Below are 19,316 nucleotides of genomic sequence, written 5' to 3' on the forward strand. Positions count from 1 at the left end.
TTCAGAAGGTGATGGCAGGTTTAATATTAACGGTAAGCTAATAACTTTTGCGACTCTACAAAATTATCAATCTCGTTTTACAATCCAAAGACAAAATATAAATTCCAGTGGTCATCGCCCGCCTTGTATTCAATACCTGCTTTTGTGTCGCATTCACACGTCGTCCATGTATGGACTCTGCCAACTGAACCAAAGAAGCATGATCCTTCAGCTTAAAGACATAGCTATCACATGGATCTGAGAATTAGTTACAGTTTATATAATTATAGATCCACCAGAGTGTCCATAGACCAATTTTGACGTTTTAGTGGTCTAGATAAAAAAATCGGTAGAAATTCTGAATTTCCACTCTTTACGTATATAGTACTATGTAGAGTATGATTTTTTACTGAATTTTGATCTAGACCTCTAAAACGTCTAAAATGGTTAATAGACATTCTGGTGGGCCCATAATTATATATTTTTTTACTAATTCTCGAATATCTGTGATAGCTATATAAAGTATATAAGAAAAACACAGATACATATATACACTGTAATTGTAATTTTTTTCAGATCTATTTTTTCTGATACTGTACATAATCCTTTAAATTATAATTATGTTACTATTCATTTATTCCAAAATGAACCAAATGAAAAGAAAATGAGACAATACATGTATTTGTGTATGGAAAGATTGCTTAGGTTGAACCGCTCTGGGGACATAACTCGCCGAAACACTGACCTCTATATAAAGGACACCTTAGCCTTGTCCCCTGGGTGTCCTTTATACACAGGTTTGACTGTAGTACTAAGCACGCCCCATCAACCCGCTTTTATGACAATTACTTCCTTTTATATTTAGCCTTTTCCCTTGTGGTGTACTGAAAAGCCATTTCAACTAGACGGTTCGCCCATCTAAAACCTCCACATATGATAAGTTGTTTCATAGAGTTCAGAGTTTGACATAGGTCATTCTAGAACAGTTCAACGGTCAACCTTCATCTCCCTCTTTATCATCAATGATTTGATGTATAATGGTTCCGTAATTCCAGTGACACAATTTCATTCGTGATATGTACGTACAATTAGATATCGGAAGTTTTAACTGTTCATTTTAGGTGGCGGGCTGCAAAAAAAGTGAGTTGCAAGTTGCACATGTTTTGAGTTGCAAGTTGCACATGTTTTTGAGTTGCAAGTTGCAATGTGCATATGCCTTCGCAACTTTCAACTCGATAAATTTGAGGAATATAAGGAGACATCGTCCAAGCTAACCGAATAATATCTGCAATATCGTAACTCTCTAAAGACATCTAGACAGACTTAAGTAGAAACCGGTGTAGTAGGTCGGGTACGTATATATATCCTATGTAAAACTATTATTAATTATCAGATCCATAAATCTAAATATGTATAAAGTCTATTTGTAGCGTTTCCAGACTTTTTAAGTTACTACTAGTATGTTTCATGTCCTTTAACATGTCCCCCCTATCTATTTTCAAATTAAAAGCATGATTCTAAGTTACGTCTAAATGATATCTATGGTGTAACTTTTCTGTGTTTTATAAGATCTAATGGCATCCTCGATACTCCACCCACCCTTGGATGATTCTAAGTTACGTCTAAATGATATCTATGGTGTAACTTTTCTGTGTTTTATAAGATCTAATGGCATCCTCGATACTCCACCCACCCTTGGACTATCTCACGGTAAATCTGTAGGCAGTTCAGGAGAAAAAACACCTTACCTATCACAGGCAAGTAGAAACTTCCTTTTAAGATTAGAGAGAAAGCGACGCCCAATTTCAAGGCACAATTAACGTACCGTTATTATATTCTTTTGATATGCGCACACAGAATATTCAGTTTTGCTATGACGTATTCCAGTGGTAGATATTACAACAATAATAATTAATATATCATAAACCTGGAATATGAAGGATGAAGATAGGGGAGTTAAAAGTCGAAGTTGTCTCTCTTGTCCTCGGTGTAATAACCAGGCATTGTCCACAGGGATCTGAAAATTAGTTACAGATTATATAATCATGGACCCACCAGAGTGCCCTAAGACCGTTTTAAACGTTTTAGAGATCTAGATAAAAAAACCGATATAAATTAGAAAATGAAAAATTTCCTCGTCACCTTGATTATTGGAAGTCACGCTAACATACTAAGTTTCCTTGTCCACTTCCTCTCCCCAGTGACCCATGATGGCTTTGATACCATTTACCCGGCCTAATTGTTTTTACTTGCATGAAATCTTCAAATCACTACGTATACGCATACATTGCACAAAATAATAGTGCAGTTTGACTGTTCAATATCTGTTCAAGAACATGCTTGTGTTGGGTACGAAGTTGTTCTAATGTTCTTGCTCTGGTTTTTCACTGTGTTCACCACTACTTGAACGTTAACATTTTTTTCTGGTTCTGATTCTTCTAGTAAAGTTTTGATCTTAGATAATAAATTCCAACCGTTCAAGGTTCTTGATGAAATGATGTATTCTTGCATCGCTGGCACACTTTCCCGTGTAGTCGCCCGCGCGGTCTTGTCTTCAACTTGAAGTCAATACCTGTATTTTTCAATCATTGTTTTTCATCTGTTATTTTTTTTATTGTCGGGTGCTTAAAAAAATACTTGAACTCAATATGTAAAATATAAGAGAGAAAAAATGGTGAACGCACATATTAGTACAATATTAACTCATAAGGGCCAAGAAGCGAAAGCTTACATGATACTTATGTTTATATATTCATTTGACCTATATCCACATACTAATGTCCAGGATCACACAATACAACATTTTGAATTTAAATATTTTTAAAAGCACGTACGACAATAACAAGAGGCCCAAAGGGCCACAACGGTCATCTGACTACCTTGGCAATAGTAAAATTAATTACATATGGGGTCACTTTGTCAGGACCATGTCAGGATCATTTCATGCAAGTTTCAGCCAAATCGCACTGGTAGAACTTGAGAAGAAGTTGAAAATGTGTTTTCAAGATGGCGGCTTTGGCGGCCATCTTGGATTTCAGATCAACCCGAAAAACAACACTTTGTCAGGACCATGTCAGGATCATTTCATGCAAGTTTCAGCCAAATCGCACAGGTAGAACTTGAGAAGAAGTTCAAAATGTGTTTTCAAGATGGAAGCTGTGGCGGCCATCTTGGATTTTGGATAGACCCGAAAAATAACAACACTTTGTCGGGACCATGTCAGGATCATTTCATGCAAGTTTCAGCCAAATCGCTCTAATAGAACTTGAGAAGAAGTTCAAAATGTGTTTTCAAGATGGCAGCTGTGGTGGCCATCTTGGATTTCAGATCGACCCGAAAAATAACAACACTTTGTCGGGACCATGTCAGGATCATTTCATGCAAGTTTCAGCCAAATCGCACTGGTAGAACTTGAGAAGAAGTACAAAATGTGTTTTCAAGATGGCGGCTGTGGCGGCCATCTTGGATTTCAGATCGACCCGAAAAATAACAACACTTTGTCGGGACCATGTCAGGATCATTTCATGCAAGTTTCAGCCAAATCACACAGGTAGAACTTGAGAAGAAGTTCAAAATGTGTTTTCAAGATGGCGGCTGTGGCGGCCATGTTGGATTTTGGATCGACCCGAAAAATAACAACACTTTGTCGGGACCATGTCAGGATCATTTCATGCAAGTTTCAGCCAAATCGCACTAATAGAACTTGAGAAGAAGTTCAAAATGTGTTTTCAAGATGGCGGCTGTGGCGGCCATCTTGGATTTTGGATCGACCCAAAAAATAACAACACTTTGTCGGGACCATGTCAGGATCATTTCATGCAAGTTTCAGCCAAATCGCACCGGTAGAACTTGAGAAGAAGTTCAAAATGTGTTTTCAAGATGGCGGCTGTGGCGGCCATCTTGGATTTCAGATCGACCCGAAAAATAACAACACTTTGTCGGGACCATGTCAGGATCATTTAATGCAAGTTTCAGCCAAATCGCACTGGTAGAACTTGAGAAGAAGTTCAAAATGTGTTTTCAAGATGGCGGCTGTGGCGGCCATCTTGGATTTTGGATCGACCCGAAAAATAACAACACTTTGTCGGGACCATGTCAGGATCATTTCATGCAAGTTTCAGCCAAATTGCACCGGTAGAACTTGAGAAGAAGTTCAAAATGTGTTTTCAAGATGGCGGCTGTGGCGGCCATCTTGGATTTCAGATCGACCCGAAAAATAACAACACTTTGTCGGGACCATGTCAGGATCATTTCATGCAAGTTTCAGCCAAATTGCACTGGTAGAACTTGAGAAGAAGTTCAAAATGTGTTTTCAAGATGGCGGCTGTGGCGGCCATCTTGGATTTCAGATTGACCCGAAAAATAACAACACTTTGTCGGGACCATGTCAGGATCATTTCATGCAAGTTTCAGCCAAATCGCACCAGTAGAACTTGAGAAGAAGTTCAAAATGTGTTTTCAAGATGGCGGCTGTGGCGGCCATCTTGGATTTCAGATCGACCCGAAAAATAACAACACTTTGTCGGGACCATGTCACGATCATTTCATGCAAGTTTCAGCTAAATCGCACCGGTAGAACTGGAGAAGAAGTTCAAAATGTGAAATGTTAACGCACGGCGGACGGCGGACGGCGCACGGCGCACAGCGCACGGCGGACGGCGGACGGCGGACGACGACGGACGAAACATGACGACTATAGGTCATCCTGACCCTTCGGGTCAGATGACCTAAAAATCAAAAATGAAAAAAACAATGATTGACTTAAATAAAAAAAACCCATTATATATAGATCTATGTCATTGCCACTAATAAAAGTGCTCATACTAGAATTCTATATATATCAAATATCCGTCTTTTCTTTTATTTGCAATTATTTTGTCAATTCTATCTAGCCTAACAATTTGAGGCTGTGAGTGCGAACCTGTGCAAGTCTACATCTGCATAGTGGCCTTGACCCGAAGTGATGTTATTGGCTATTTTTAGAATTGAGTCAAAACGTCACAGCCGGAGATGCAAACGAGTTGGGTCACGACCCCTGCGCAAGGCAAGTGGGCCGAAGCGTTGGACCACATTTCTCGCAGTGGAGTTCCGTTTGTGTGTATGACATAGAAAAGGACTACGTTTCAAGTCGTTGGAATTAAACACGGTGGAAGGAAAACTGGTACAACTATGACAGATGACATATTTAAAGGTTTGTTTTCCTAATATACACACTTTTGAGTCATAAAAATCGTTAATATTTCTCTGTGCAGCAATAATATGAAGCCGGGGTTCGTGTCACCTCCATATTCGATCTTGAGCAGGAGGCACTATCGTTACAGATATTTACTGTTAGTTTTGAAAACAGTCTTCCAAATTTGATATTTCTATGTAACTAGTTAATTTTAAGGACTTCTGAATCGAAATTAACACGAACGACAGACATGAATTTTCCCTGAAATTATAAAAACTCGAGATTGACATGGTAGGCAAATCTGGTGTGTGCTAAAATTTCATTGTGTGAATGAATTGACTTATTTTGACTGTTTTTTTGGAATTTCCAAACTCAAACCTCTTTCCAATTATTGTTCACAGCTCCCCGGAATAGGAGGCCCATGAATAGACACGATTTTGAGGTAAGTGTGTGTTTGAACACTAATTTTCTTTCATGATACATTAACAGATCGTCTAATGACAATATGGCGGCGGTATGGCCTGTCAGCCATTTTCAAACGTTTTTGTTCGATTCAGCGGGCCGTAGTTTCATGTCCGTATTTCTCGATGAGGAAACTATCACGTTCAGTTCATTTGAATTTCATACAATCTGAAATAACCACTGTCACTACGATGTTGGTTTGTCTCTCTAAATTAGTCAGTCTAGCAAAAAGAAGACTTGTAAACCTTTAGACATTCAACGTTCTGTACGTGTGTGTATGTGGCTCGTTGTATTTACCCACCCACATTGTGTTGGCTAGCAAGATTAAGCCAGTTTCTACATTTCGTGAAATGATATGATATTTACACATCTTGGTGATTCTAAATAGGTAAGAGTATTTAACACAACATCATAGATTTTGTTTCTGAAACCCTATAATCTTACACTTTAGGTCTACTATGAACCTGTCACCAACCAAAGTTGTTAAATTAGATGAGAAGTGTAAGGGCAGTTAGGCCTCAGCTTACTTTAGAGCTTACAGTAGAGATTTCTTTCCTAGAAACATATTTTGTTGTGATACTTTATATTGGATCAGGTAGTGTGTGTATTTACGTCTTTCATATGATTCATGCACAATTAAATATTCAGTGTTTGCAATATAGTAATTCTCTTTAAAAAGTACTTTTGTGATTTATGAGCCAAGTTGTTTTCAGTTTGTTTATCATACTTCAACTGTCTCAATCTTTGCGATGGCTTAATTATCTGCAATCAGCTTTATGTGGTGTTTAGATGTAACATGCTAGAATACAGGGTGATAAAAATCAAACATGGTATAATTTGTATATTGCTGTACATTATCCTTTCAAATTCACACAGTGAATGGTAGTTGTAAAAAAAGGTTTGAAAGGCAGTGCATGTAGCTCTATATAACGTTAAACTTGTGCCTGCCCGATGCCTCATTGCTAGTTGACTTCCGATACTTTGTTGAACCACTCAGCTGATAAATATTCATGTATGACGTAGAGCTAGTGCCTTTGAGTAAACAAACAAGCGTGACCCAGATACAACCATGGCAAGGATTCAATGAGCTATTGGAGTTTTACACTAACAGGACACTTGTAATTGAATGGGGCGTCTTTAACCTCCTAACACTCCATACAAATCCAGAGATTTAATTGTTGATGGACATTTGTTGTAAGTGAATCATGTTGGTAAATGTCACAACCCTATTCATTAAAAAACTTAAACGAGCTCACCATTTTTGAATGGCCGGCATGCCCTGAAAGTTGAAAATAATTATTTTGTAAATATATTTCAAATGCCAATGTTCTTGACAACGACAGTGATCACATGTCTCAAAAAAGAATCTTTGTATAGTATGACGTTATATGTCAATGATAACATTGATTTTTCTGAAACCTGTTGTTTTGTCTAAGAATCTCTTTCGCGCATTGGCCTTGTGGTTAAGGTGCTCTGACATTACCACTAGGCACTAGCCCTCTACCTCTGAGTTCGATTTTGAAATTTGTGGGGCAATACGTAAAAGTACTGGCAGTAACTTGTTAGTTGGTTGGTTTTCTCCAGGTACTCCGGCCTGGATTGTAGCACCTTAACCTGATCATGACACATCATTAAATTTCCTCTAGTTGTAAAAGGATGCAAGACAATATGCAAATTCTATTAGTAAAATGTAGGTTAATAATTTAATTAAATGCTAATAATGATTAATATATATTCTTCTTATCTTCAATGTACGATTTCTCTTTTGAGATTAATTAACATTGATCGTTTTCTGTTGCAGCACTCGGTGGGTGTGCCTCCAAGTAAACGGAAGAAAACGAAGGAAGATTTTTATACGTTTTGTACTATGATATTGGAATATACACAGTATGAATCCCATAGACAAGAGGTACGTATAGCAGAGCTAAAACAAACAAACAAACAAACCAATATTTCTTTACATTTTGTGCTGTGATTTTATGGAATATTTATCCCATAACAACAAGGGTGATCAGCATTAATTGAAAGGAAAGTTAATAACTTTAGGATATTAGAGAAATTTTTGATAATGATTTATTTGAAAATATATCTAGAGAGATGAGTTTTAGAAATAAAATGAACTTTATTCATGATTAAATTATAAAAACTGTGCTATTATTGATCAAGCTGGGTTTAGTGAAAAATACATAACTGGTATACCTAGGCCTGACAGTGAAGGTTTGAAGGGATTGACATTTTATTGTTGGGTTAACAAAGTTTTGAATGCTTGAATTCTAATCCAATGACTTATAAAACAGTACGGTAGTGTTTGGAATCTGCTAAGATTTCATCATTGCTGATCAGATAAAATTGATTAGTGACAACCAATCAATTTTCGATTATTAATCGTCTAATCACTATAATTGATTAATCAAAATTAGTTGTCTTTTGGATTTGACATTGATTAAAATTTATCATCAGGACAACACTACAGTACAGTTTTGCAAAATAATCATGAACACTTTATGAAGCACTCACATTGGTCAATTAATGGCAAATATATTCTTTTACGAGAAGGCTGAAATGTACAACATTTATAACTATAATAAAATCTCATGTAGTTAAATCAATAAATAATAGAATAAATGCAAAATTATACAGTAAACTTATTTAATTTTAAGCTAAGGAATTCAAACTTAAATATATTAATCAAATGACCTTACTAGCAGAATACCGGGTAATTTTGTGGAAACCCCCCCCCCCCCCAAACAAAATAAAAAATAAACAAACTATTAGCTAGCAGTCCTGCGTTATTATATGAACTAGTATAGTGGCATATAAAATAATGGAAATATTTCTGTTAGCTGGAACTTGGGGCATAGTATCCTGTCGAACAATTTGTTCACAAAAAACTTTATAGTCTGCTGAAGTTTATAGATGTTAGATGGGTGGAATATATATTGGTCATAATAATGTAATGTATACTCTCACTATTCTGATGATAGCTGTAATGTAATATATATATGATATTGATATCTCTGTTCAAATATAGTGCTTATATAAGCATAGAGCCTGAATTATTAAGTTGAGGTAACAAATCAATGACTAATTGGAAAGTGTTGGATTTGTTTCTCCCAAAAACTTGTTGTGTGGAAGCAATTATCGGCAATACATTAGGAATTTCTGACATGAAAAGGCTCTAATTTTGAGGGGGTGGATATACATATGCAGATCGATCTGGATTAAATATTCATGACTCTATATATAAAGCTGGCTTTAATTTTCACCTAACAGTTTATTAAAAATTGTTCTGTAATAGATCAATTTTAAATATAAGTTTTAATTATTTGACTATCAGTATACATACTATGATTTGAAAACAAGACAAAATTAATATTGAAGATAAATTAAAGCTGGCTTATTTAGTATCAACATATATTGTTTTTTAGCTTCAGAAATTTTTAGAAGTTTGGGAATATACACAGTCTCATTAATTACTGGTCAATGATAACAAAACTTGCAACATCTTTTTAAGTTGTTAATATATAATGGTATTGTTACTTCAAAAATAAAAAGCTGAACTCTGTTAACCTGGGGGTGGAGAGGGGATACTGCTTGATCCAAAATGTAAATTTCAATAAAAGTAAAATGTTATCATAAAATCTTCATGGTCATTATCAAATATATTTATTCAAATTGACAAAAAATAGATAAAACAAGTCCTTCTACACGGTGACACAATATAAGTTTTAGCAGAGCATGTGTAATAATTTTGTAGTTGTAAATAGTACACATAAGTCATATATAGTACATATGTAGCCATAGGCTGTGTGTCATGTATGTGTATACCTACTGAATGTGTAGATTTTTTGGCCAATAGCTAACTAGATCACTATCTCTTACAGATTTGTTTAGCTAACAGTTTAACACCGGCCTTTTTAGTTCAGTTATATATACCCTGTGGCTTAGCTCAAAATTTGACAGCTGTTCATACGGATATATAGCTTCCAGCATTTAATTGATGTAATTCTATAGTATTATTTGATTTGTCACATATTTTTCCTGAGCCCAAATTTTCTTTCTCGTGTACCTACAAAGTCAGGTGATGATATTCATGTCACACAAGATAAGAAACATTCTTTAAGTATAAATATTTGTAAATTGTAAGTATGTACATGTATTTATGTGCTAATTTTGCTATAGATATTGTTTTTAGTGCAAAATATAATATGGTCGAATGGGAAATGTTTAAACTTGAAAGCATATTTCAAAACAAATCAGATTTATAAAAACCAATAATTGCTAAATATGTATTATATGTGGCTTTTGAAAGTGTATCAAAGCAAAATGTAAATAAGGATACAGAAATTTTCAGGTAAATATTTACAGCAATATTGAATATTTTAAGTTATTAATAAAAATGGAATAAAGCTACAATACTTCACTGGTTATAGAAGTTGTGGGATTAGTTATAGTAATTACAGGTGCAAAAATGTCTTCAGACATGCATGCATTGAATTATCAGAATAAACATCCTGTATATATATGTTTTAAAAGCTTCCTGCTTGAAAATTCTTGTTGTGTGCTTTTATCGATTTTAAGGTCCGGTTGTGGGTCTGGTAAAAGAGATCAATTCAAATTTTATAGTTGTGATGTTGAATTATTTATCGTATAACAAGAATATTAAGTCGATAAACATTGTGTAAAATTTATGTGTACTTAAAGGTTTCGTAGGGAAAATATGAACAGCGTCAGCTGGAAGTTTCACGTTTGCTAATGTTTGTGGTTTTGTGTCTGACCAGTGGAGATTCTGAGATTTCGTATTGAAATTGTGTAGCATGAAAGTTTGTTTTATACATGCAGTTATGTAGCGGAATCAATAAAGAAATGATTTAGTTCCCTAGTAAAATACCCCCGCACTTCCATATGCGGACGTCGAGGAGGACAATATAATATTGGGTCGGCCAGGCAGCCTTATTGATCGAGTCGTACTACACAAAGACTCCCTCTATACTTTGCTAGCGTTTTATTACGTAGCACAAAAGCAAATGTTTAACACACATCAAATTACCTTCACGCTTGAGAATGTCTGTCGTGAACAACACATGTGTATTGTACAGTACACTTTGTTTGTTGACTAAATCAATATTTTAATTATTAAGATAATGATCCAAATATTAGCAGCTTATAAACATTACACGTTATAATTTATCCGAATTTTCCCCAGTCGACACTTTGAGGAACTGTCTGGACCCTGTAATGTGCCAGTATATAGTTTTATAAATAGATATTACACATGTAATGTATTAACAGAATATGAAAGGCAATGAGCTGGAGTTGCAGACATATACACATAACGGACTAGCCTTACCACATGTACGGGCATGTAGCTTATAAACACTTGTCCAACATTCCAGAAATCACATGTAAGTTTTGCAAAAACAAAATTAAAATGCTGAAAAATCCAATGTATTTGCTGGTTATTGCAGATATATACCTCTGTGCTGTTTCAGTATATAGGCTCCAGAGCCATACAAACACACCCAGATATACTCCATGAAGCATAACTTGCCACACTGTACATGTAGCTAGCCAACAGCACAAAACAATTTCTACACTCTGACCTTCACCTGGGTTGTAAGCACTGTGCTGTTAGAGTTGGCTTACTGCCAGATTTGCGCCTTTTTTCCCTGGCTCCCTCTGATTGGTTAACCAAAAATAGATATTTCCCATGGTTATTTTATCTACAGATATCTGTTGTCTGAGGTAAGGGTATGCTTGGTGGGAAGGGGAAAAGGGCAAGATTCATGGTTGGTCGACCTTGCTTAGAAAACAGATTACAGTAATAGGAAATCATGTGTTCTGACCCTTTAGACTAAGTACACGTTTACGTGTATTTATGCAGGAACAGCTACAATAAATTTGCATTAAATAATTTAAATTTAAAAAGTATTTGTGAGAAACGTGTGTTGAAGTAGCTCTATAGTCACCTTATCAGGGAATTTTAAACATCATTAATAGTGCACTAGGTTTTTGCATTTTATTTTCACTATCAAATATGTAAATGTGCATGCATGCAGGATATATAATGAAAATGCTAATTCCTTTACTGTATGCCACAACTTTCCTAAACTTTTTAAGAAATAATAATTTTAGTAATAAAAACATATACTATAGTAAACTTCAGGGGAAATTTTTCTCCATGTAGAGCATTAATTGATTGATATGTGCTAAAAATGGCTTTATAAATATGTCGATGAAAAACAGCTTAATTGTTATGACATTTTCTGATGCAACAAAGAGCTGTTGATTTGTATTACCTACTAGTATATTGTAACACGCATGTATAAAGCACTCAGAATTTGGTGTTCAATTTATTTGTATATGCATGCGTTAATAAAAAAAGTATTTGATTATCTTTAAATGTTTCTGAAAGGATTAGAATTTAGATGAAGTTAGCTCTATAATTGAACAATTCCACTAGATAATTATAGAATCTTAAAGAAATATATTTTAACCATTTTATTAAGAAAAGAATCTATGTAGAATTAAAGGTCGAACGTTTTATAAAATGTGTTTTATTCAGTGACAAATATAAATAGATTGAATTAATTAATAACAAAGAAAAGCAGCTTAATTGTTTTGATATTTTTCTGACGCAACAAAGTGCTCTTGATTAAATTACATGTATACAGATTAAATTATATACAATAATGATTAATGTACAATGGTAATTCTTTTATGATACTGAATTATTTTTTATATGTATAATTTTCTCCACTTAATTGTAACTCCATCAACTAAAAGCAACATTTTGTCCCATATCCTCAAGCTGCATGATTCTGACGGTTTGATAGGTCATTCCAGGTCACAATATATATAAATTGTCAGATCTTCTGTGAAACAAAGTAACTGAATTGAAAAAGGATCTATATTTCCACCAGATTTAGTATAATTTATATACCCAAGCCTGTTTATTGTAAGAAGCATCAGTTTGTATATGATACTGTGACCCATATGATAATGATAATATAACTATTGATAAAGTTTTATAGGTCATTACTGTTCAGCTAAAGGCTATCAAGTCTTATCAATGGCTGTCTCAATCACGTGGGTGTGTGCCAGCATAAATATAGGGCTCATTTATAATCTGCATGTATGTGTCTGAAACTTGTTGGTGTATCTCTCGGAACTGACCTCACATAATTAATGAGCTTGCATTGCATGACCATGAGGTTATATAATTATAGAGGAAAACAATTTTGAGTCCGAGATTGTGGACATTGAGATATATACAATAAGTACCTGTAAATTTATTTAGGACTGGAGCAGAAACATTGTGATATACTTAACCAATGGTAGAGGATGCCACTTAGTGGATAATTAATGGATAATAAATTGGTATCTTGATGAGCATTGAGAATTTTCTTGATAGACAAACTGTCCACTTCATCCGATAATGCAGTGTAATAATGTACATGTACGGGATTTGAATAAGTTAAGCTTATTCAGATATTCATGAATTTTTGCAAATACTAGTACAATTACCGTATTAATGTTTCAGCATTTTGTGTTCTGGCACAAAAATTACTAGAAGAAGAAAACTTCTAAAATATGTTCATCTGATGTTAAAGTGAATGATAATAAAATAATTATCATTGTTTGTATTGCTATGGTTACAGGAATTACGAGCACAAAACAACATCAGTCCCTTAGACAGTAGCGGCAGTACAGCAGAAAGTTACTCCTCAGATACAACAGTGTCCGCGGGAAGTCCAGGCCGCCTCGAGTTATCAAACCACTTAGACATGGCAGATTCTGGTATGTCAATAAAAGACAAATCTCTGTTTTCTGTCAGAATTTCTTATTTGCAAAGGTTATTTTCATTTTGATATAGTCATCGGTTTTTCATAGCTGAACATAAATCTCTACGAATATTTAAAAATAACGGTTTCGAGATGGAGAAATATGACATAGTTTGACTTTGAGTATGATCATCCTTGATTTCCAGGGGTTAGGATCACTTATAATCTCTCTACAGGCTCTGTGAGTGACATAGGATTAGCAGGTAGTTTGTTCCTTTGATGTATATCAAAAGAATCAAATAATGGCCTGGTAGCTCCTTCTTCCAGTGATTGTGACATCCCATCTTAATTTAACTGTATGATGTCACAATCACCGGATAATGGGACTCGATCATACTCAAATGATGTCATCTTGATTCTGTCATATTTTATAGATGTTTCAATTTAAAAACCATCTATACATAATAAAATCATCAGTTACTGAATATTTGTTTCCTTGACAACACTATCATTTATTGGGTAGATTACCTGTCAAGTTGATTTAGTGTTCAGATATTCCGTCTGTGAATATTTTAGAGTTAGCTCCCTTGCGTGTAGGTATCAATTGTTATGTCATTATTTTGTGAGCACAATTCATGTCATTTTCTCTGAAACCTGTGACATTACGCTTGCAAACACATGACATCACAATCAATACCTGCAAGGGCAGATAACTGTATAATATGCAAATACTGAATATGTTCTATCTACTACAAGAGCAGCATGTGTTATTGTAAAATAAGGGTGATTGTTAATGATTTGAGACTTTCTTTGTATAACAGATAACTCGCACTATATGGACGATGACGCCTATAGATACAGTGATTCAGAGTTTCATGAGGGTCGCGGAATGCAAGGTAACTGTCACTTAATGGCTTCTTCCATAATAGACAAAGTTTTGAGCCAATCATTCTGAAAACAGTACAGATAAATTTTGAGAATGTACTTTAAGTAGGAAGATGTTATCTTACTGAATGTTTCAATAGCAACATTTGCGATGTTTTGAGTCTTGCCCTTGGTCATAAACCTGACAGTTTTGAAAATAATTGAATTATTTGAAAGTGAAATTGCGAAATTTAGTAGTTGCGGGAAAAAAAGTGGATTACAGGAATATCTGGGATGTTGATAAGTGCTTACTTTTGAAGTCCCATTTTCTGTACAACCCCTGTGTGTCCCAAGTATATATCATCTATGGTAGATATATGATCTCATCCAAGCTGTTTAGCAGAGTTGTAGATAATGGCTGCACCAGTGACTGATGTATCTCAATCACTTAACTTGTACAATAAATGTACAAAAATCAATGGCCACTGTCTGGGAGGCGGCCTCCACAGTAAAGAAACAGGTTTCTATACTTTAAAAAGTCTTGATAATCAATATATGTAAATATAAAAGCAACATTATAATGTCATACATAGATAAATTTCTAAAATGTCAAACTACAATATAGATAATGTGATGATGTTTTTCTTTCAGATGATGAGTCCTGGGAGTTGATTACGTGCTTTTGTTTGAAACCCTACGCGGGACGACCAATGATTGAGTGCTCGGACTGTAATACGTGGATTCACTTGTCGTGTGCAAAAATACGCAAAAACAACATCCCCGATACCTACATCTGTCAAAACTGTAGAGACTCTCGCTACACAAAAAGGAAATCAAACCGAATACGGACTGAAAACAACAAATTCAACGTATAGCCGTGATCGAGCTTGTCAGGGCCCGCTTTGACCGATGTCCAAGGGATGTGCTAGACTCGGTTGTGGGCCAAGTGTGTACCTTATAATGATTGTGATAGTTGTGTTTGTTGCAAGTGTTCAGAGTTTGACCGAATGGGGACTGTTGCAAAGCATGTGTTTAAATGTTAATTGAAGTGAGAATGTTGTGGTATAAATGTTTACTAGTCTGCGTGGGGGTGATGACCTCTGGCAAAGAGAGAGATATATTTTGTTAGAATGTGTATAATCTACAAATTCAATTTATAGATTTATGGGAAAGTGAAGTTAATTATGTTTAGGAGTCTATTGGCTAATAACCAACCTGTGTGATACAGAGATCATGACTTGATATGTATATTGATGTTTTTATTGTTATTATTTCAATGATGAAAACTTGGAAAGTTTTGTGTTTTATGTACTGTTAAACAAATCAATATGTTTTATATGTCCTACCATAGCTATCAACCATTTATTGGATTACAAAATACAAATTCTTGTAAATATTGTATTTGTTTTTAAAAACACTTTGTAGACTTTACATTCCAAACTTGTTGTTTTCTTTCAAGGGTACATAAAAGATATTTTGAAACAAGACATCATTTTGATTAAATGTGACTAAATATAAGCAGTCCTTCAAGTTCTAACATCAGAATAAAAAACTCATACCTTTTTCATATTCTGGCAGTGATTCAGTAAGTTCGACTAAAACTTTTTAAAAAATTTCTTTAAACATGGAAGCCTTACTTTAAACATGGAAGCCTTACTATTGTAAAAATTTCTAGGAAAGGGATAAATGCTCGGTTATTTGACCTACATTTTAAGCATACAATTGTGAACCCTCTAAAAATAGTTCAATACTAGGTTAATGTGACCTATATTTTAAGCATACAATTGTGAACCCTCTAGAAAAATAGGTCAATTCTAGGTTATGTGACCTACATTTTAAGCGTACAATTGTGAACCCTCTAGAAAAATAGGTCAATACAAGGTTAATGTGACCTACATTTTGAGCAAAATTTGTTATTCTGTACTTCAATAATTAATAATCAAAAGTGGAAGAGTTTAATTGATAATTGATAAATATGGGTTTTTTGAATTTGAAGTATTTTGACATCCTTCTGATCAATTTTAGTGTATAATACAATGTATTTTATTAAATATAAAATGGAAATTCAAGCTTAAAAAATAACATTAACTTGCTATTTTATGCAATAAACTTGAATTTTAACAACAGTAGGATGTATTCCTATCAGAAGTTTTCAGTCACCATTAATTCAGATATTTTGTTTGTGCCTACATTTTCTGTAAACATCAGATATTCTGTATGTCCGTCCTCTGACACATGTCCTGTCAATATATTGAAATGAAAGTGATAATATTTATATGCAAAAGCGATCTTGTCAGCTGTCACAAGGTGTAAGGGAGAATAATACTTATTTATTGTATATACTGTATATTTGGTTATTTTAGTGGGCAAATAATTTTTGCAATTTTGGCCTATGAAATTCTTGAAAAATTTTGACCAAGTGATATAAAGTATTAATGTTCATGTATTTGATTCGCTGATTACTTATTTCTTCGCGGATTTAATTCTCATGACGTAATAAATATCCTGCAAAATCGTGAAAATGTTAACTCCACAAAAATTACCAGTTATACAGTACTTTTTGAGTGTGATAAAACTTGCCTTTAATCATATTTCTGTTCATAAACATTCGTGTAAATACAGGTCATCAAATGGGAACTAGACTGTAGTTTTCTTATGCATCTTACAAACAACTACTGAAATTACAGAACATAAAAAAATTATTAAAAGGTTCTACCGAATGTCTGCTTTCATACATCTTAGTAATGTGCATAGATTCTATTTAAAAAGTGAAGAGATAAAGATTTTATAGATATAAAAAGATAAATGAATGCTTTTAGTGCTTTTTTTTAAATTTGTCAAGAGTTTGTGTTCTATTGTATAACTAAAAGACAGATCTTTGAAGTGGAAAATTTATATTAAGTGTTAAATTAAATTGTAAGAATCGGATGGAATTTGCAATATAATGCTGAATGGATTCTTCTGGCGTCTTCATTGAAATAAAAAAAGATAGAGTATCTAATTAATTCTTTATTACTATCAGTTATGTTCTTCTTGTATCTGACTATTCCGTATTTGCATATTACAGAGTTATCTTCCCTTGCAGGTAGGTATTGATTGTGACGTCATGTGTTTGCGAGTGTAACATCATACATTTCAGAGAAAACGACGTGAATTGTGCTCGCTAAATAATGACGTAACAATCGATACCTTACCCCAAGGGAGCTAACTCTGTAATATGCAAAGACGGAATAGTCAAGTTAAAAGTGAACCAAAATATATGATGTATGGCATGTATCATTGTAAACAATGAAAAATTGATCTCCATTGTTTGTGTCGTATTTTATTGTAGTTTAAAAAACACTTAATGTATAAATACATACATATGCATATTGATCAGTTGATGTGTCACCATGATTTTACTGCCATCTATTTATTTTAAAGCTATGTATGAAATATTATATATTAAAATGTTTTGTATGATGTAAGGGAGACAATCGTGTAGAAATGGATTGTTTCCGATATCATGCAACATGTAATTTCATTCTACAACAAATAATTGTTTTTGAAAATAATCTAGATATTTTGTTGAAGTTTTGTGTATTATATGATGTTTAATGCAACAGAATAGTGACAAAGCATAAATGGAAGAACATTTGTGAGATGTCTGTACATACTTTGGTTTAGTATTGCGGGGGTTAGTGAGATGTTGATACAGGACTCGCCTACCGCTCGCTTTATAAAACAGTGCTGTTTTATCTATTCAGAAATCCTTAGGGATAGATGTCATGATGATGTTTTATATGTAAATAAGTTCAGAAGAATTCCACATGTTGTCAATGGTTCTGTCACTGTCGATTGTTTCTGCTTTCTCATTCCCTGTTTTTTCCTAATGAAATAAGACATCTAGAATTATGTCTGTAATTTGACATGTATAAAGGTGCAATAATTTTTTTATTCACAGAATCGTTGCATCTTTGTTCTTTTCCAATTTTCAAGATTGTCCATGACAAGAATAAAAAAAAAGATTGATAAAAGTCAAGAGAGTACATTTGAAACTATAAACTCCCATTAATTGCTCTAGATATCGGCTGTAGAAGTTTGGTGTTTCGAAAAGAAAATTTTAAATAGAACCATTTGCTTTGTAATTCAGAATGTTTATAGACGAGAGCAGACTTATAGAAGTGAGAGAATCACTTTTAATGTGATTTACTGTACAGTATGTAGATAAAGAGCATTCTATTTCTGTTTTCACATTAAACATTAATAATTTGAAACTTTATTAGAAGTCTTTGTTGATGTTTTATTGTTAAGATATTTTTGAAACTTTGTCAGAGATCTATTTCTTTTCTATCTGATAAAACATGGAGTTTCATTTATTCTGGAATTTTTTTTCCAACTACTTGCAAAGAGCAGTAAATGTGTTTATGTGTGCAAGTTATCTCCCTTTAGACATATTTTGTATTAGGAATATGAAATATTAGTCAATTAAGAATAATATTACTCTAGTGGACCTGAAATTTGCATATCCATATATACACGTATCATCAAAAAATAATTATGATTAATTTTTCATCCCAGAAAACAGATTTGGACTCCTTTTCTTGTAAAGCAAGACCAGTCCATCATACATTTTCAGGGGCCTCTCGATCCAGTATTGTATGATTTGAGGTGAAGAACCTAGAGTGTAAATTTAGAATAATACAGAAATATAGATGAACTTTTATTTCGGTAAACTTAAAGATGATCCATCGCCAACGGAGCATACACGATACTCATCATTTGACAATAATCGTGTGTATATATATATATGTCTAGTTAACACAAAAAATGATTTAATTTACTTTTGGTGCCTGCGCAATCACTACTTCATTCCATATAGGACATAGTGTCACTGAATGTTTTTCAGGATGCAATTAATCATTTTTAATATTTTTGTCTTGAAGTAAAATTTTTAAATGGTGGTAATGATGTAAAGTAAATAACTTTTGTAATAAGAAAAAACTAATCGTCTGCTCTTTTGTGAAAAAAAACTTAGAAAAAAAAATTTTGTCACTGTGGAGCATCTTTAAGAC

At 33.8% G+C, this 19,316-nt stretch overlaps 1 protein-coding gene and 1 long non-coding RNA gene across 2 annotated transcripts; both read left to right on the forward strand.

Annotated features, from left to right (window-relative positions):
• The first annotated feature begins 5,011 nt into the window (after positions 1 to 5,011).
• On the forward strand, positions 5,012 to 15,897 carry LOC138330329 (PHD finger protein 13-like). The gene is made up of 6 exons (XM_069277873.1): positions 5,012 to 5,170; positions 5,554 to 5,594; positions 7,416 to 7,523; positions 13,276 to 13,414; positions 14,220 to 14,294; positions 14,914 to 15,897. Exons 1-6 carry the CDS (start codon positions 5,149 to 5,151, stop codon positions 15,135 to 15,137), a joined length of 609 nt encoding a protein of 202 aa, XP_069133974.1. The 5' UTR covers positions 5,012 to 5,148; the 3' UTR covers positions 15,138 to 15,897.
• Positions 15,898 to 15,901: 4 nt separating this feature from the next.
• Positions 15,902 to 18,523, forward strand: LOC138330330 (uncharacterized). Its single transcript, XR_011209555.1, has 2 exons — positions 15,902 to 16,069; positions 16,133 to 18,523. It is a non-coding gene; the product is annotated as an uncharacterized lncRNA (long non-coding RNA).
• Positions 18,524 to 19,316: the final 793 nt, after the last annotated feature.

The sequence above is a fragment of the Argopecten irradians genome, chromosome 8, assembly GCF_041381155.1.
Source record: "Argopecten irradians isolate NY chromosome 8, Ai_NY, whole genome shotgun sequence".
NCBI classification, from domain to species: Eukaryota; Metazoa; Mollusca; class Bivalvia; order Pectinida; family Pectinidae; genus Argopecten; species Argopecten irradians.